This window comes from Marmota marmota, unplaced genomic scaffold (assembly GCF_001458135.2).
Source record: "Marmota marmota marmota unplaced genomic scaffold, marMar, whole genome shotgun sequence".
In the NCBI taxonomy this organism is placed as follows: domain Eukaryota; kingdom Metazoa; phylum Chordata; class Mammalia; order Rodentia; family Sciuridae; genus Marmota; species Marmota marmota.
In genome coordinates, this window is record NW_026000229.1 from 35,257,607 (window position 1) to 35,277,213 (window position 19,607).

Consider the following 19,607-nt stretch of genomic DNA (forward strand, 5'->3'; position numbering starts at 1 on the left):
AAGGGCTTTACCACTGAGCCACAACCCTGGCCTTAGGTGAACATTTTTAATATGCTAATGCATAAATATGAGAGCTTAAAAACATGTAAACTTGAGCTAAACATGTTTATTCTCCTTGTCTATTTGGTCCAATTACAGACTGTAAACAGCAGAGTAGACTCTTCTTCTAATATGAAATCTCAAAGCAACTCATTCTTCAGAGTTGTTATGATTTGGCTGTGAGGTATCCCCCATAATGCTCATGTGCTAACCAATGCAGGAATGTCCACAGGTGAAATGATTGGATGATAAGATCTATAACCTCATCAATGGATTAATCCATTTGATACATAATAATCTGAATGGACTACTGGGTGGTAACTATAGGCAGGCAGGGCATGGCTATAGGAAACAGGTTCCTGGGGGCGTAGCCTTACAGTATATTTTTTGCCTGGTTCTTCTCTGACTCTCTGCTTCTGAGCTGCCATGAGGTGAACAGCCTTCCTCTATCATACCCTTCTGCCATGATGCTTTGACCTCACCTTAGGCCCAGAGCAATGGAGCTGGCTGACCATAGACTGTGAAACTGTGAACCCAAAGTACACAACATCTTCTCTAAGTTGTTCTTGTCAGGTATTTTGGTCACAGGAATGCAAAGCTGACTAATACAAGTTGTTAACTCTGCCAAGAAAGAGTATTCTCCTTGACATTGGGAACTCTTAACTTTTCAATGAATATCATGAAAACTTGGGACAAGAATAGGCATAGTTTAACTAATAAACATCTGTATTTTACCCAGTGATTTCATAATTCTCAGAAAACTGCCAGCACCTTAACCATACATCTATCACCTTCTTTCTAAGAATTAACTTTCTGCTTCTCCTCAAGACCCAGACTCAACAGTTCTATACCCTTAATGTAAATTGCTCTCACCTCCAACTATTCGTAGCATTTTTACCTTGCCCCATGAATATTCCTGGATCTATCTATTAACATTTGTCTGTTTTCTGAACCAGGTGGTGCTTAAAAACAAGGCCATGCCTTATTTTTATATTTCTGACACTTAGCATGATATATAAGTAGATTCTGTTGAATGAGTAAATTAACAAGTAAAAAACTACTAAGAACTAGTATATTTTTCACCAAAAAGAATGTAAGGCAACCTTGATTATTAATATTTCCTTGGTATTTGCCAGAGCAAAAGCAAAAAGGAAAGTTCTCACCTTTTGACTTTTAATTTGCTCTACTACAACCATCACAGAGGGAAAAAGTAGTTGGAACTGCAAAGTAGAGAATAATTAAAGGTAGTTAATCAAATGCAGAGGGAAAAGAATCAACTCAGGAAATGCTTTTTTTCTAAATAGTTCAAGTTAAGACAAATGACAATACCACAGAACAGTCAAGAGTTAGTATATACTAAGGCAATTTGATTTGGGGATAGGATGCAAACAAGAGGAAGACAGCAGACAGAAGTAGTATCTATTTCTGAGGCTGGCATAATTTTTAATATTGAATTCAATGAGAACATTAACATGAGACATTAATTATTAACTAAATTTGGAACTCTTTAAGCAGTTCTGATGTAGTAAAGAATACAAAATGCAGAAAATATAAAATGCTGGACTCTGGTACTATAAGGAAAAACATTCTCAAAAGAGTGGCATAAATAAGATTATTTTAATAATGTCAACAGATTCCAAGGCATTTTGTTACTTGGACGCATACCTGATCTAAGGAGTAATTGACATGTGATATGGAGAGATGTGGGTCAGCCAGGAACTGAAATAAAAAACAAGTAAAAAACTACTGTAATTAGGGCTTCACAAAAAACATCTTGAATCAATTTCATGTATAAAACTAGAAGAGAATCTGAGAATGGGCTTAGTGTTAATTCTACGCTACAGAGCTCACTCAGGAACCTTTGCCATGATTCCTAAGCCACTTTGATCATGATTTGGGCATGATCAAAGAGAGAACACTGTACCCTCCAACCACAAATAGCTCAGTTTTAACTACCTGACCTTATCAAAGAACATCTTCGATTTGAGACTATGCTCCAATCTGCTGTCCCAGAAGCATTGCTTCCTACATCTCCACTTCCTCACCTCTTGTTCCAAATCAAGCAGTGCTTGGCGATAAGGCTGCAGAACTGAATCCAGCCCTGTGCAGAAGGCCCTCAGATAGATTCCATGTAGCCCACCTGATCCCTGCTGAGATGGGTGGTGGTCCTGAAACCAAACAAAGAAAAGTCAACTTCTTAGCTCAGGCCCTGAAACTTGAGGAAGACATTGTCCTTTATTAGTGGTATTGTTTTCATTTAAATAATTACAAATCAAAGGAATACTTCAGAGAGGAACACCCAGCAGAAGATATTTTGAGCACTGACCTTTTAAAATGTGGTATTTTAATTTTCCAAGCAGTCCCAGATGTCACAACCAACCAGAAGTACTCTATAAAGTCAGTGGAGATTTTTCCATAAATCAATTTTGGCCTTATCATTCCCAGCTTAAATCTCTTTGGTGGCTTTCTATTGCCCCAGAATAATATCCAAATTCCTCTACATGGCACACAATAACTTCTGCATTCTGGCCTTGACCCATTTCTCCACAATTATCTTTCACTGCTTCCAGCTGTGCATTCTCATTTCCATGGTTCACCAGATGTGCTTTGCTTCTCTCTTACCACTACAGATTTGGACTTGTACTCTACTTCTGTCTGTGTGCCTCATTTTTCTGACAAACACCTACTCTTTCTGCAGGACCCAGCTCAAGCACATCTCCTCTGCAAAGCCCTTTCTAACTCTCTCTTGGGAATTAACAGTTCCACCTTGTTGCTTTCGTAACATCCTACTTAGTGAACTGTACTTTTATTTAGATGTCGTCCTCACTAGACCATGAACTTCATAAAGCTAGGAACCATACTTTACTCATCTTTGTATCTCAGCTTCTCACAGTTCTTTGAACAGAGGGTAAATATTTACTGAATGAATAAAATGACCTCAATCTTCCTCCCAACATATCTTCTCTTGCCTGGCTTGGCAATTCATCAAGAACATAAATCTGAGAGTCAACATGGCGGGGTGGTCATGAGACTCTCATCAAGGGGTAATATACAAATATAGCTTATCTTTCAGGAAACTTCCAAGGGTTTTTTGTTTGTTTGTTTTTGTTTTTGTTTTGTAGGAGCATCTTGTGTAGTTTTTATGTGGGGAACTGTGGTGAACATTTGTAAGAGGTTATGATGGACGATCGTCTCTCTGGCTACATACTGACTTGGGTGATCAGACACTGGTGGTGGTAGGTCACATAGCAAAAATCAGCAACAAATGTGATAAGAAGCTTGGAATGAGGGGTTAGAAAACATATTGTAGCTAGAGGATGCTGTAAAGTATACTAGTAGTTCCTAAAGATAAATCCTTACAGCCACCCTAAGAATAGCCCAGATAGGAAAACAGCTCAAATCTGGCAACCAGCCAATTTTGTTTTGATCTTCTGTCATTGCAGAACACTGAATATCTTCACTTACCACAAAATGAAAAGGAAAATAGATTTATTTTTTTTTCTTAAGAAAAAAAGTAAGTTACTATAGGTTTCTTTAAAATTTGAGGAAATAGGAATTCATATATCATGGACAATAAAATTCAAGTAGTCACATTAATAGAAGATAGGCTTTTTTTTTTTTTTTTTTTTTTTTGCGGAGGTCAGGAGTATTGGGGATTGAACTCAGGGGCACCTGACCACTGGGCCACATCCCCAGCCCTGTTTTATACTTTATTTGGAGTCAGGGTCTCACTCAGTTGCTTAGCCCCTCACTGTTGCTGAGGGTGGCTTTGAACCTGTGATCCTCCTGTTTTAGCCTCCCAAGCTGCTGGGATTACAGGTTTGCACCACGGTGCCAAGCTGAGGATACCGTCTTTTCTTTTAAGCGTCATATACAAAAAAACAATTGGCAACCTTGCCTTCTCTTATTTTCAGTGATGAGAAATTCTTAATTTATTTCACACGAATCACCAATGAATTCACTGAAAGCTTGACAGTTTCTACCCTCTAAAGGTTTACATCCTGAGATCAGAATCCCACCTGTTGCTGCACATGGCCTGTGTACTGTTCAATGAACTCAGTAAAGCGAATATAGTCTGTGCCAAGCCGGCAGAGTCGATTCAAGACGCTGGTCTCACTGGGGTGGAGAAACGGAAAGTCCTGGGACACCTGCAAGAAGAGGGACGTTGACAAAAACATTGATGCCTGCTGGCCACTGCCCCATATTTTTGGGGTGCTTAAAATGTTTCATACTATCTTATCTTTTCCTTTCTTGTTATTTTCCTTAAGATGCCCACTTAAGTTTGGTAAATTCCGAAAGGTATTTCCAAACCACTTCAAAGGTGGTATTCCCTGTTCTGACCTACTTGCTTCTCAAATAGGTTAACATATGGTAAATAGTGTACATTAAAGATAAGTCAACCTCCCCAGAGGCAGCCACTATTACCTATTTCGTATGCAATCTTCAGAGGATAGTCTATAGAATGTGAGGGTTTTTGACTTGGTTCCAACAAAGTCTCTTAGCAGTATTGCTCAAACAAGGGTCTGCAGACATATTTTTAGGATTTACAAATTCCCTATAAAATTTTAAATTTTGTTTTCATTGCATTAAATCTCTAAAATTAATGTAAATACACTATAATTTGTAATAGTACCTTGTAACTAGCCATATAAATTTATTTATATTTGCATTTCTATTTTTAATTTAAATGAAGGACAAATTATAACCTAGCTGTATAAAAGTTTCACAGCAATTCAAATTTAAAGTAGTGGATGGGCTACAGTAGTAGCTCAGTGGTAGAGCACATGCCCAGTACAGGTGAGGTACTGGGTTCAATTCTCAGCACCACATAAACATAAGTAAATAAAATAAAAGTACTGTGTCCATCTACAACTTAAAATAATAATATAATAAAAAAAGTAGTGAAATATATTTGTTCAACCACATTTTTAAAATGTGGCAAAAAACACAAAGCCTATTGTTTTAACCATATTTAAGCACAGAATTCAATGGCATTAAACACATTCACACTGTTGTGCAACCATCACCACCATCCAGCTCCATAACTTCTTCATTTCTCCTAACTGAAACTCTGTACCCATTACACACTAACTCCTTCTTCTGCCTCCAACCCCTGGCAATCACCACTCTACTCTGTCTCTAGAATAATATGATACATTATTGCCTCATATAAGTAGAATCATATATTTGTTCTTTCAGAACTGGTTTATTTCACTTAGTATAATGTCCTCAAGGTTCATCTATGAAGTAAAATATGTCAGAGTTCCTTCCTTTACACTGTGTATATGTGTGTGTGTGTGTGTGTGTATGTATATATGTATATATACATACATACACACACCACACACCACATTTTGTTTATTCATTCATCAGGTGATGGACACATGAATTGTTTCTAACTTTTGGTATTGTGAATAATGCTTTATGAACATGGATATAAAAATATCTTTTGAGACCTTGCTTTTATTTCTTTTGGGTATATTCCCAGAAGTGGAATTGCTGGTCATAATGGTAATTCTATGCTTCTTTTTTTTAGGAATTGCTATTTAATTTTTCACAGTGGTTGTACTATTTCACATTCCCACCAACAATGCACAAGAGTATTAATTTCTCCACAAGATTTATTTTCTATTATTATTATTATTTTTTTAGTTGTAACCATCCAAAAGGATGTGAAGCAGTGTTTCATTGTGGTTTTGATTTGTATTTTTCTAAGCATCTTTTCATATGTGTGTTGGCCATTTGTATATCTTTCCTGGAGAATCAACCAACTTTTAATGAACACCTACTTTATCCCAGGCAGTGTGTTAACATTCAGACATAAAAGAATGAACAAAACCATTCAGTTATTACTTTAAAACAACTTGGCATATTACATGTTCATATTGTGAGTATTGTACTTTATGGATGCCATCTTTATATGACAGTAATAAACAGGCAAAGAACCTTTGTCACTGAGCCACAATGACTTTGTTAGGAATCTATTTAATATAGATTTTAATGACACAACATTAATCATATCTTCAAGTTACAAATTTAGGAGGTAGCCTGACACAGTGCTTAACAATCTTTGATCTTTGGAGACTGCTTGGGTTTAAATCCCTGAGCTGCCTCTTATTTGCTTGAAAGTTTAGGTAAGCGACTACACCTCTCTGTGCTTCAATTTTCACACCTATAAGTGAAAATAATAATTGTGAGAATTAAATAAGCTAATATATGAAAAGCACATGTGCCAAGCATACAGCAAGTGCTCAATACATATAAGCAATTTTTAAATTACTAACAACACTTCTCTATCCAGTTATCAAGTGATATCCCCATTATAACTGGCATTTGAGCATTTCTTGTTGGCAGTTTTAGAAAAGTTTAAGGTCTAATTATTCTGAAATACCAAATGATATCTTGAGGCTTCTGAAATAATTTTGTATAACATACTCATATTAACTGGCATTCTATACATTAGAATTATTGAAGTAAAAATAGAAACTATAGAGCCAGATCTGTAGTTAAAGTCATTCTTTTAAACTCAGTGTTGCTACTTTAGTTTCAGAAAATATTATATGTCATATCAGATCTGTGTTTTTGTTTATTTTGGTACCAGTGATTGAACCCAAGGTCACTTAACCACTGAGCTACATCCCCAGCCCTTTTTGTTTTTGAGACAGTGTCTCACTAGTTTGCTTACAGCTTTGCTAAGTTGCTGAGGCTGACTTCAAACCCACAATCTTCCTGCCTCAGCCTCTCAAGCCACTGAAATTATAGGCATGTGCCACCACACCTGGCTCAAAACTGTGTTTTTCAGTCAGGGACAATTTTCACACCTATAAGTGAAGATAATAATTGTGAGAATTAAATAAGCTAATATATGAAAAGCACATGTGCCAAGCATACAGCAAATGGGACATTTGGCAATGTATGGAGACATTTTTGGTTGTCACAATTCGGGGGATGCTACTGGCTTCTAGTGTGAGTAAGCTATAGAACTAATTAACATCCTACAGTACGCAGGACAACCCCTACAATAAAGAATTACCCAGTCCTAAAATGTCAATAATGCAGGTTGAGAAACTTTGCATTAGAATAGTGTTAATTTGAATTTCTTAATGTTGTAGTTTTGATTAATTTAACTTGTAAAACTACTTGTTTTTATGGCTGTCAAAGAGCAATATGCTTGAGTTTAGATCTAGTTTCATGTGGACATACATTCGATATTACAATAAAAATGTTTCATAATCCCTAGGCATTTGTGACAATTTTTCCTTTTAACCAAATGTGAAAAACACTGCTCTTTTGAAAGTAAGCACTATTTGCTGCTTTTGTCTTCTTTCATAAATACCAGCACCTGCTGTGTGGCAGAAATTGTATTCTGAGTACATGAATGAATACCATGTGGTCTTTGCCACCAAGGGCTATCTATGCAGGAAAAAAGGCTATACACAGGTACTAGCATTAAATAATTATGAACTTTCATTAGTCTCAGAAAGGAAATAAATAAATTGCTGTGATAGAAAATAATGGTATAAGGGAAGGATATTTATTTAAAAATATTTTTTTTAGTTGTAGATGGGCAGAATACCTTTATTTATTTATTTACTTTTATGTGGTGCTGAGGATTGAACCCAGTGCCTCACACATGCTAGGCAAGTCCTCTCCCACTGAGCTACAGCCCCAGCCCCAAGGATGTGTAATTTAAAAACGTGGTCAGAGAAAATTTTTCTGATGAAGAGACTTCTCTCTGAGGAAAATATCTGCTTGAGATATTTAAATAAGAAAGGAAGGAAAGGAGATAATGATTTAGTTGTGGCGCTCTTCTCTGCCTCCCCAGCCCTTTTTCTATAATTTATTATCTCTTTTTTAGTTAAAATATTCAAGTACCCGCAAATACTTTTGGAACATTGTATTCCTATATGGCATTGTGAGTTCTACAGGGGAAAAATGAAATACCAACCCAGTCTTCAAAGATCTTACACACAAAAATTAACGATTCAAAAAATTCACCTAAACTCCCAAACCCCAAAATCAAATTCACAAAGAAAAGGAGAAATCTATTTGACTTATAGCTTTTAGTGACCAAGAATGTAATTTGCCCATCCACCTTATCTACATCAGACAGACCTATATCCGTAACTTACTTTTGCATAAAGCTTTCTGAGCTTCAGTTTTGCTCATTTGTAAACTGCGGCTAAAAATACTTAGATTACCGAGTTGAAAGAATTAGGTAATATTCTTAGAAGCAGAATTAGACGAGTAGTTCAGATACTGGAGCAAGAGATCTGGGTTCAAATTTAAGCTCTGCTAATTACTAGCCACGACCATGGGAGTTAACATTCTGTAAAAGGAATATAGGCGGCTGTGAGGATTAAATGTGATAAAGCCCATGCACAATATTTACCACACAGCCCTTCCTCCTCTAACATTTCTGACTACAAGAAGGACTCCTCCCAAGTTCTTTACCTAGTGCAGTAAGGAATAATGGTCCCCTACCAAGTTTTTCACCCAGTGGGAAAGGAGTAATAAGGGAAACACCGCATACTCTAGAATTCATTTTTTCATTCAGCAAAATTTGCTGAGCACTTATGTGTGCTGAAAGCTGTGAATTTGGAACAGCCTTTAAAACTTAGTTTGAAACAGAATGCAAGAGTGAAAATATAAAAGTACACTTTTATATCCAGTTCCCCAGCAATTCTCGCTCAGACTCCTCGACCTTAGGAAGGCCCCCTCAAAGGAGGGACCATTCAGGATCGGCCCTCGGTTTCTCATCCTAGGCCCGGCGCCCTCAAGGCGTTTACATCCACAGCGGGCCCCTCGAACTGCGCTCCAGTGACCTGGCCAGGAAAACGCTACCCAGTGCTGCAAGCCCTGCCCTTCAGACTCCGCCTACAGGCACTGGCTCAGGTGCACGGATTCTACATTAGCTGGTTCCCGCGCTCGGAACCCAACACTGTACCTGCAAGCCACTCCTCTTGTTCCAGGTGAATATGGATCCTGGGTACCCGCTTAGAGCCAGAAGCAGTTCGTGGATCATTCCCACGGCGGAATCCTTAGATACGTCGCTTCCTCCTTCAGCGCCCCTCCAGGCGACCACGCCAAGGGTGCCTCCTCTTCGACACACGCACTGGCCTCTGGCTTAGGCGGTTTACCCTGAACCCGCCCTAGCAACTGCAGCCAGAGGAGCTGACGGGAAGCCGGGAAGGAACCAGCGCGCCGCGTCCCGGAAGTGTACCGAGCTCGGCTGGGCGCACTGCTAGCTCCAGTTCTGGAGTTTTGGTAGCTGCCTTTGCGCATGCGCCCCCGGTGCCCCGAGTTGCCGGCTCGAACTTCCGGCTTGGGAGCTGGACTGAGCGACTGTGGAACCCGGGCTGGGTTCTTTCCCGAGTGGGTGAGGCTGGCTTAGGGGCAGAGATGCAAGTGGGTTTGGGGACAGCTCTAGCGGGAGACGCTGCCAGGGTGGGGCCAGAGGGTGCCCTCAGGGTGGCTTAGCCCGGTCAGAAGCCTCTGGAGGGATTGCGCTACATCTCTGAGAGTGACCCGGCCAGAAGGGAGCCAAGACAAAGAGTCCGGAACGCCGCACCCTCAGCTTATTGAGCAGAGCTCGGCGCCTTCGAATCCGTAGTACTCAGAGTCCCTGGCCAGCGCCCAAGCTCGTTCTCAGGAAACTCATTTCTACTGCCCCTGGGACTTCCTCTCTCCATCAATTCAGTGTGACTCTCTTCAAGTTCTCCAGTCCTTGCTTCCGTACTCAAAACCAACTTTAAAACGCGAGGTTTCACGTCAGTAACTCCCTTGCTGAGCGGTTCTTTTACTGTGAAGGAAAACAAAGACTTGATATTCAGTACTTGATTTTTGCGTGGACTGGAAATCGATAGTTTGTAGCCCGAGGGGACGGGGTGGACGCAGAGGTCCTCGGGAAGGACTGGAGGTACTAGGGGAGATCAGCCGTGACCCCTGGAGAGAGGCTTTTTGTTGCCTTCCACAGGATGGTCTTTAGATCCTCTTGAGCCCCCATATGGTTCGAACTCACGGTGCAACATTGATCTGGGGAGTTAAATGAGATCAGATTCGGAGAAAGTGGGAAAGGAGCAGATAGTACTATTTTCTGCAGCTTCCTGGGGCTGCCCTGTAAGTCGTCAAGAAGTGCAGCTTTTTAAAGGTCATCCTTCTTGCTCATTGTTAACTTGCTGCCCTGAGAATGGTGCCACTTAGATGACCACTTGGAGCATGTAAGAAGTTAGGCCTGCTCTGGCAAGGCTGTAGACATGTGAATACATTCCTCTGTTAGTGTCATCTCTACTCTAGGAAGAAACTTCTTTTACACAGAGAGAGACTCATCTTCATTTAATTCTTCAAGGACATGGGAAGATAGGTGTAAACCCTGGAACTCTGACTCTTAATTAAAGGGAAGCTGCTTTCTGCTATGAATGATGGCCAAACCCACTTTGAGAGGGAATGGCCCTAACTCTGAAACCTTAAGACAACGCTTCAGGAAATTCCATTACCATGAGGTGGCTGGACCTCGGGAGGCTTTCAGCCAACTCTGGGAACTTTGTTGTCGGTGGCTGAGGCCAGAAGTGCGTACCAAGGAACAGATTGTAGAATTGTTGGTACTAGAGCAGTTCCTGACTGTCTTACCTGGGGAGATCCAGAATTTGGTACAGGAACAATGTCCAGAAAATGGAGAGGAGGCAGTGACACTGGTGGAAGATTTAGAAAGAGAGCCTGGAAGACATGGACCTTCGGTGAGAAGGGAAGGGGAAATTCAGAAGTGTGAGACTGGGAAGGGGCAAGGGTAGAGGGCCAATTTAAAGTACAGACAGGCACAAGTCTCCCTTATACTTCTGGTCTGCAACAGGTAACTTTTTCAGATGGTGCTCGCATGAAGATTCTACCTGTGTGTAACCTCACCTTTCTTGTCACAATGAATTTTTGTTCATTTCATACTTTCTTACTTGATGGGGAAGAAAGAGGATTCCCCGCCCCCCATCCTGTTGCTTACTGCTTTGGTCTTTTCCTTCTGGTGTTCCAGCTGCTTTAAGCTAATGATAATGGAATAAGGGCTTTGCTATAACCTCCCAATACCCCTACAACTCTAGCCTTAACCTAGAAGGATGAACTCTGAACTCTGGGTGAATTAAATAATCTCCTCTGGGAATGCCTCTCACTATGATCTTGCAGTGACAATTGATGGGGGTTGTTTCTAGGTCACAGTCTCTGTGAAGGGGCAGGAAGTGCACTTGGAGAAGATGACACCCCTGAAATCATCACGAGAGTTCTTAAGTGTTCAGCAGGAGTCAATGGAACCCCAGCCCAGGAATGTACCCAAGAAAGAGTGGGCAAGAAGTCCAGACCTGGAACCACAGGAACAGATGAACCCAAAGGAGAAGCTCAGACCTTTTCAAAGGAGTGGTGAGGAGTAGTAGATTCATATGGGAAGTTAGAATGCCATTCTAAGTTGGGAAGTAGGGTTGGGGATAGTGAGTGGGAAAGGGATTTCAGTGGAAATCATAGAATGTGTGGTTATTGGGTCTCCCTGAAGACATGCAGTATATTGTAGACAGCCCGCCAGTATATTGTCTTCTTATATGTCCTCTTTTGATAAGTCTTTTAAGAGAATGACTTCCTAGTTTTTATCAGGACTTGGAATTATTCTGATAGTAATGGTAATAGTAGATCATATTTTCTAGATAAAAATGCTTTTCTATACTGGTGAGCACATCTTTTAGTTGTTTTACTTCTCCAAATTAAATCATACTTGTGTTTTTAAGCTTTCCCCCATAATCTCTATTCTCTAGACCTTAGCTTTTATTATTCTCTCATTTGGAACTTTTAAGTTCTCCAAATATGATAATTGTGGAGAACAAAATTATGTGTATTATTCCAGTGAGGGTGTGTTAGGTAGAGGCTGAGTTAAGAATTTTACTTCAGAATTTTGCAATATCTTCTTTCAGTATAGCCCAACTCATAATTATGGGAGGCTTTTTGTTCACCTAGTAACTTTCATATCTTTTCTTCAGTGCCTTTGTACCTAGTCTCTTATTCTTGGTCTTGATTGGTAGAACTTGTTTTTCTTCTTTGTACTCTAGTGAACTCCATTTTGTTTGTTTTTTTTCCCCCTTTGATGATTTCATTTAAAACTTGTTGAAGTTCCTTTGAATTCTGATCTTATCTTTCTTGAAGTTTGATATTCATTTCGGTTTAGTCTTTCAGGTGAAATCCTCTAACCTCACACACAGACTTGCAGAGTTTATCAGTTCCTAAACACCTACAATGTGCTCAACATTTTGCAGGGTACTCTACAATAAGAAAAGGTACCTATCCTCAAAGAGCTTACAATATGATTGCAAACTATAAATATGTGCTAAACAGAACTGTATTGAAACAATGCTTAACAACAACTTAACAGTGTAAGTACTGTGGGGGTTTGAAAGAATGGAGATGAGGTAGGGCTGTAGTGAAGGCCTCTTGAAGGCATTGGCAAGTATAGCTTCTTGAAGGATGGGTTGAGTTTGGGTAGGAGAAAGGAAGTTAAAGGAAAGGTACCGAGTGGTGAATAACAGTGTAGTTGTTCTGGGAAGGAAAAAATAAACAGAAATGGACAGTGCAAGGCACTAAGGTTAAGGGTTAAGGCTCAGCAGAATAGTGTGTGAACTAAGGAAGCAAAAGCCTGAAGTTCGGGGCTGGGGTTGTGGCTCAATGTTAGAGCACTTACTTGGCATGTGTGAGGCCCTGGGTTCAATCCTCAGCACCACATATAAATAAATAAATAGAAGATCCCTTTACAACTAAAAAATATTTTTAAAAAAGAGCCTGAAGTTCGGGTGACTGCTGCAGTTATCCACAAGTGAGAGGATCCAGGGTCTGGAAACAGGAATGGAGAAGAAGGATGTATTAAGAGAAACAGTTATAGAATTTGATGCCTGAGTATGAAGGAAACAGATGAGTTGAAGACAATCTCTTCTCCCCTCTCCTCTGAAATCACTGTTTACTTCTGTAGCCTGAGTAAAGAATAGGAGACAGGAGGTAACTATTTCTAGCAGTGCTACAACCTGTAAATAATGGTTCAGAAGGCTAGGGAGCAACTTGGAATAGAATTATTAACTCTGAACATTCAACTGAACCTTTTCCTCTCTTGTCACTCTGCTCTGGAAAATAAAATACTTTTTATCTTTTGAGGTTTCCTATATTTTCCCCATTCTTCAACTCAACTGAACTTTCTGAAAACATTTCCCTAGATACTTCCTTTATAATCCCTTGGATAAAAAAAAAGCAGAACTGAATTCAGACATGTTTTGTATAGTCAGTCCAAACTATGATTCCCTTTGTTTGCTTCTCTGTAAGCAGGATTTCCATTTCCTAAATCCGGTGTGGTCTCCAGGTTGGAGCACGGAGAGCCATGGATCTCAGATCTGCTGAGCTCCAAAGAGAAAGAAGTCCCAAAAGGCAGCCACACAGGTGATAGACAAGTACATGCTGATATACTATCATCCAAGAGAGAGAGAAACTGGGTGGAAAAGGATCACTGGGGCTTTGAGGATGAGAAGGTGACAGGTGTACACTGGGGCTATGAAGAGACCAGAACTCTCCTTGCAATTCTTAGCCAAACTGAATTTTATGAGGCTCTCCAAAACTGTCATCGAAACAGCCAAGTATACGGGTCTGTGGCTGAGAGACTCCGGGAGTATGGTTTCTTCCGAACCCTGGAACAGTGTCGGACAAAGTTCAAAGGTCTTCAGAAGAGCTATAGGAAAGTCAAGAGTGGCCACCCACCTGCGACCTGCCCCTTCTTTGAAGAAATGGAGGCACTGATGAGAGCTCAGGTCATTGCTCTGCCTAGTAATGGCCTTGAAGAGACAGCCTCTCATTCTGGCCAGGTGAGTAGTGATGCAGAGACTAAGGAGCCAGGACAGGAGGCCTGGCAGCATGAGGAAGGAGCAGAAACAGCTTTGGCTGAGGCTTCTGACAGTGATGAATTGGACCTGGAGGCCACCCCCCAGGACTCAACTGCACCTGTCCTGTTCCGAAGCCCAAGTGGTAAGAAGTTTTTCTTCTGGGGGGTTTGGGATTAGAATTGAGGAGCAGTGAGGCTGCATATGGAGTCTAGAATATGCCACCTGCCAGTTTGGTCCCTTTTTTTCAATTCTATATATAGTTCATTATGTTTTGGGGGAAAATAATAGTAAGGAAGATAATAGTAAGTAGTCAGTTGGTTTTTGAAAGAAATACACTCAGAAAATTCAAGAGTGTCTTGAAAAAGAATATCATTCCATTCCTTTATTAAAATATTTTTCCTGATTATAAAATCATTGCAGGCTCATTGAAAAAAATGTTGTATTTTATTATCTTTTCTTTATTTTTTCCATCATTAATATAAATATAGGTAAGTCATAAATGTTGCTCATGTGCTAAATGCTTTTATTCTCATTATCTTTGTTCTTTTCATCTTTTTCCCACTACCTTTTCTCTTTCTTCCAATTCTTTCCTGTTCTCCTTTACTCACAGTGAGTGGAGAATCATGGAAGGAAAATAATGTCCAACTGGCTCTCAGGTGAGAGGAAGAGTATTTGAACCCTCTTTCTATCCACCTTGGGCACCTTCAGGGAGCAGAGACTATAATCATCCTAATATCCTTTCCTGAAAGTACTACCCCAAGTGGGGGACGTGCAGCACTAGCATGTGTTCAAGGAGACAGTTTGCTCTTGCTTCCTTCCTCAATCTGGCTCCTGTCCATCCTATACTCCCTGAATACCATGCATGACTATAAGGTCCTTATTTTATACCCTTCAAGTCTATGCTATTGCTGGGCTTGCTTCATTGAAATTGTGGCAAATGAAGAAAGGCCATACTAGAAATTTGGCAGCAGTATGATTCTGGAAAGAGGCAGTTCCTTAGGGTTTTAAGTCATTCTGTGGGAAAATGAATTCATAAGGAAATAGGACTGGTGGAAAATGAGTGATCAGAGAACTTAAGGATAACACATTGTGGATGAAACAACTAATTGAGGGTCTTCTTACCCTAATCGGTGGTATACTAGTTTTCAGAATTCCAGAAAAACACTAGAAGGATGGGGAAATGGATTCTATACACTTGCTTTAGTATACATAATAATTGTTTCAGTGATCAGATGGAAAGGTCTTTTTTAAAGTTTGCTGAATTTGCTAAAGGATATACAGAAGCATATAGATCCTGAAAACATAAAGTATTTAATTAAAACATGAAGTTTTAATCTAGGAGTGATCTTAGGTGATTTTTATTTTCTTTTGGTGCTAGGATAGAACATGGGGCCTCATGCATGATAAGCATGTGCTCTACAACTGAACTACACCTACAGCCTAAATCATTTTTCTTGATGCAGTAGATAGGACTGAGTCATTGCAGCTCTAAAGATCTGGTTTAAGTAGTGCTGAAATTTCTCTTCTGGTGGCAGGTGTACACTGGGGCTATGAAGAGACCAAGACTTACCTTGCAATTCTTAGTGAGACTCAGTTTTATGAAGCCCTCCGTAACTGTCATCGCAATAGCCAGTTATATGGAGCAGTGGCTGAGAGATTATGGGAATATGGCTTCCTCAGGACTCCAGAGCAGTGTCGGACCAAATTTAAAAGCCTACAAACCAGCTATCGGAAAGTCAAGAATGGCCAAGCACCAGAGACCTGTGCATTTTTTGAGGAGATGGATGCTTTGGTGAGTGCCCAGGTTGCAGTTCCATCTAGTGATGGCCAGGAAGAAGAGATAGTGTCTTGCCCCATCCAGGGAAACAGTGAGGAAGAAGTTGAGAAGCAAGCTGAGGATGCAGAAGAGGCCATAGAAGAAGATTCTGATGATGATGAAGAGGATACTGAGATACCCCCAGGGGCTGTCATGAACCGTGCTCCAGTCTTATTCCAGAGTCCCAGTGGTAAGATTATTTTACTTCTTACGACAAAACGTAAAAGAGAAGTAATGGGATTTAGAGAAAAAAACCATCAGATTGAGAACTGGCCTCTCTACCCAGCTTTCATGGATTCTTCTTTACGTTTATTTCTTCCCCCTTGTTTCCTGTTAGCTTAGTGAGCTGAGGTTAACTTATTCATGTGATTTGTCTTTTCACGTTCTGAGATAGTGGTAAACTGTAAATTTGCTGTCATTTATGTGTGTGCTGCTCAGATTTCATCCTGTTTACCTGTTAGGGAATTGGATAACTTTTTCATGTCATGTACCCATAATAGGATGAATTAAAAGTTGGCTCTCATGCATGTTTTTCTTCTAGTTTCAGCAAGTATATTAGCTGTAAGTCTGTGTTCTTCACATGTGAAAACTTGACAACCCTTTTCTTTAGATAACTTTTGTAGAAATCAGAGATTTCTGTGGAAACTGACTGAATCTTAGCTGCTGCATTAAAAAAAAAATATATGGCTTCCTTCCAGGTGGGAAGAAGAGTTGTGATTTTTGGAGTTGTACCTATATATGTATGTGAATCTGGGCTGTGTTGTTTATTAACTGATTGACTTTAGAGCAAGTTACTTAAGCCCCAGTGTTGCTTAGACCTTGGGCTTGGGTAGCTCCATGATAGAACATTTGGCTAATGTGTAAAGTCCTGGGTTCAGTCTCCAGCACTGCATAACAAAAACAAAAACACTGTCAGGGTTGATATAAATGAAGCACCTGTCACAGTGCCTGGGCACATAGTAGGTGTTCAAGAAATAATGGTTTTCACATTATTATTATTATTATTATTATTATTCGGCTCAGGGGCACTCCACCACTGAGCCACATCTCCCCCTATTTTATATTTGATTTAGAGACAGGGTTTCACTGAGTTACTTAGAGCCTTGCTTTTGCTGAGGCTGGCTTTGAACTCATGATCCTCCTGCCTCAGCCTCCCGAGCTGCTGGGATTATAGACATGTGCCATGGCTACTTCCACAGTCTTTTTTGGGGGTCCTGGGGATTGAACTCAGGGGCACTCTACCAATGAACCACATCCCCAGCTCTATTTTTGTATTTTATTTAGAGACAGGGTCTCACTGAGTTGCTTAGCACCTTGTTTTTGATGAGGCTGGCTTTGAACTCAAGATCCTCCTGTCTCAACCTCCCAAGCCACTGGGATTACAGGTTTCATAGTCTGTTCATCAACATTCTTTAAGGATGTCCCATGAACCTCAATTCCATGGGATATTTATTAGTGTATTCTACTAAAAAATGACTTTTAATATTTATTTTTTAGTTTTTGTATGTGGTGCTGAGGATCGAACCTGGGCCGCACGCATGCCAGGCGAGCGCGCTACCGCTTGAGCCACATCCCCAGCAAAAAAATGACTTTTAGATTTGAAAAAATACTAAGTAGACCTATTAGAGGCTCACAATACACTCACATATTTGAAGTTCTGAGATTTTGGGCTAATCTAGTGAATTTCTATTTCATGGAGCATCTCATAAAACTAGACTCATGCGTAGGTACTGCATTAAGTGATACATACAGACTGACATTCAGCATTCTTTTGCTCTTAGATTTAGTCTTGGGAATTTGGGACCCAAAGTTTACATAAAACATCTGAATAAGTACAAATTTTCAGAGCCTAGGCCCAAAGAAGCCTGGCATGTGGTACTTAGAATAGTAAAATGTTGCTGTAGCAGAATGCTTGGGTATTAGGGTAGATGTTTTTGGAAATTTATTTATTTATCTACGTATCTATTATTCTATTTATTTATTTAAGCGAAGAAAATGTTTTAGACATATCCTAGTAAAGTTTTTCTCTCACAAGTCCTTTTTTAAAATATTTTTTTAGTTATATATGGTCACAATGTCTTTATTTATTTTTATGTGGAGTTGAGGATTGAACCCAGTACCTCATGCAAGCCAGGCAAGTGCTCTACAGCTGTGCTACACTTCCAGCCCTGAAGTCCTTTTCTTTGAAAGATACTAAATATTTTTCTACTGTATTTATTTACACCATATATTGGAATTTGAAGGGGAGGGGATTTATGAGAATTCTTTCTGAATACAGAAGTTTCCCAAAACGTTTTCCTGGACATTTTCTTCTAATCCTTTTAGTTACTGGCAAAGAACACGAACAAGAATACAATAATAGATCTGAGATGTAGCAAAAATACAGCATTAGAAAGTATCTTTCCTGTATACACATAGTGATAGTCTTCTCTAAAACTTTCTTTTACTGAGAGGACTTTCTAAAGATCCTGGCTACTCAAGAAGTGTTAAAGAATATATTAGCCAACTCTTATGTGGATTATGCAGCTGAGAAACATGTGATAGTTTACTAAGTAAAGAAGTAAAACTTTGGGATTTTAATACTATTAGTAATTTGGGATCAAGAGTTCCCTAATTTTTTTATATTTCATCATCTAGGATAATATTAGTTTTTCCCAGGTTTGCTTTCCCTGGCACATATAATTAAGGAAATGGATAACTTTTTAATTCTGTTCTTACACCAGGTTTTGAAGCTGGATTTGAGAATGAAGAGAATTCAAAACGGGATATTTCTGAGGAAGTACAACTGCATAGGACATTACTTGCAAGGTCTGAAAGGAGAATTCCCCGTTATCTTAAACAAGGTAAAGACAGTGAGAGTGAATGTAGATCAGGAAGACCATGGGAAAAGACACTAGAGGAGAAGAGAGGAAAACTGACACTCTCAGAGAAGAGTTTAGGTAAAATCATAAGTCATCAAAGACTTTGCTTGGGAGAGAAACCCTTTAAATATCTCAGATATGGTAAAAGCTTTGGCCCAAACTCCCATCTCACACATCAGATTTCCCCCCAGGTAGAAAATCCATATAAATGTGCTGATTGTGGGAAAAGCTTCAGTCGGAGTGCCCGCCTCATTAGACACCGGAGAATCCACACTGGAGAGAAACCTTATAAGTGTCTTGACTGTGGGAAAAGTTTCCGTGACAGTTCAAATTTCATCACCCATAGGAGAATCCACACAGGAGAGAAACCTTATCAATGTGGTGAGTGTGGAAAACGCTTCAATCAGAGCTCAAGCCTTATTATTCACCAGCGAACTCACACAGGAGAAAAGCCCTATCAATGTGAAGAGTGTGGAAAAAGCTTCAATAACAGTTCTCATTTCAGTGCACATCGGAGGATACACACAGGAGAGAGACCTCATGTGTGTCCTGACTGTGGAAAGAGTTTCAGTAAGAGTTCTGACTTACGTGCACATCACAGAACCCACACAGGAGAGAAACCCTATGGATGTTATGACTGTGGCAAGTGCTTCAGTAAAAGTTCTGCCCTTAATAAACACCGAGAAATCCATACACGAGAAAAGCTTTTGTCACAGTCAGCACCTAAGTAAGCCTCTAAGGATAAATAAAGAAAAGAGCCTAAGTACATTTATTGTTTGGGAAGTTCCAATATCAAGATCCATCTCCTATTCTGTGCCCAACTGGCCTAAGAAGTAATCCTTAGGGTTTATATCATTGTTTGTTCCTTAAGTTTCTTCTACACCTATAGCCAAATTCCCAATGCAATCATTTTAAGAATAAAAGGAAGATTTCAGTCCTTCACCTTGCCTGTATCTGAAACCCATCTTTTCCTCTCAGTGCCTATGTTGTTCCCTTAATAGAGAT

The 19,607-nt window shown here is 39.8% G+C and overlaps 2 protein-coding genes across 5 annotated transcripts in view; one reads left to right on the forward strand and one right to left on the reverse strand.

Moving 5' to 3' along the window:
* Tubgcp4 (tubulin gamma complex associated protein 4) overlaps positions 1 to 9,268 on the reverse strand; it is a 43,304-nt gene extending 34,036 nt beyond the window's left edge. For both annotated transcript variants that reach the window (XM_015480747.2, XM_015480746.2), the window contains exons 1-5: positions 8,987 to 9,268; positions 4,059 to 4,187; positions 2,085 to 2,207; positions 1,705 to 1,758; positions 1,203 to 1,259 (exon numbers count right to left, since the gene is read on the reverse strand). In XM_015480747.2, the coding sequence (XP_015336233.1) occupies positions 1,203 to 1,259; positions 1,705 to 1,758; positions 2,085 to 2,207; positions 4,059 to 4,187; positions 8,987 to 9,064 (441 nt within the window). In that variant the 5' untranslated portion in view covers positions 9,065 to 9,268. The remainder of the gene's footprint in view (positions 1 to 1,202; positions 1,260 to 1,704; positions 1,759 to 2,084; positions 2,208 to 4,058; positions 4,188 to 8,986) is intronic.
* Positions 9,269 to 10,019: 751 nt separating this feature from the next.
* Positions 10,020 to 19,544, forward strand: Zscan29 (zinc finger and SCAN domain containing 29). 3 transcript variants are annotated; one of them, XM_015480742.2, is made up of 5 exons: positions 10,020 to 10,775; positions 11,238 to 11,442; positions 13,375 to 14,067; positions 15,461 to 15,931; positions 18,465 to 19,544. In XM_015480742.2, the coding sequence occupies exons 1-5, from the start codon at positions 10,458 to 10,460 to the stop codon at positions 19,331 to 19,333; spliced, it is 2,556 nt and encodes an 851-aa protein (XP_015336228.1). In that variant the 5' UTR covers positions 10,020 to 10,457; the 3' UTR covers positions 19,334 to 19,544. The 3 variants fall into 3 exon arrangements, with proteins under 3 accessions (XP_015336228.1, XP_015336230.1, XP_048649234.1); XM_015480744.2 differs by having other exon boundaries at positions 13,378 to 14,067; XM_048793277.1 differs by having other exon boundaries at positions 13,412 to 14,067.
* Positions 19,545 to 19,607: the final 63 nt, after the last annotated feature.

Coding starts and splice junctions, on each gene's coding strand:
- Zscan29 (XM_015480742.2), top strand. CDS start 10,458: ATGATGGCCAAACCCACTTTGAGAGGGAATGGCCCTAACTCTGAAACC. Junction 10,776..11,237: donor CTGGAAGACATGGACCTTCG/GTGAGAAGGGAA, acceptor GGTTGTTTCTAG/GTCACAGTCTCTGTGAAGGG. Junction 11,443..13,374: donor CAGACCTTTTCAAAGGAGTG/GTGAGGAGTAGT, acceptor CTTCTCTGTAAG/CAGGATTTCCATTTCCTAAA.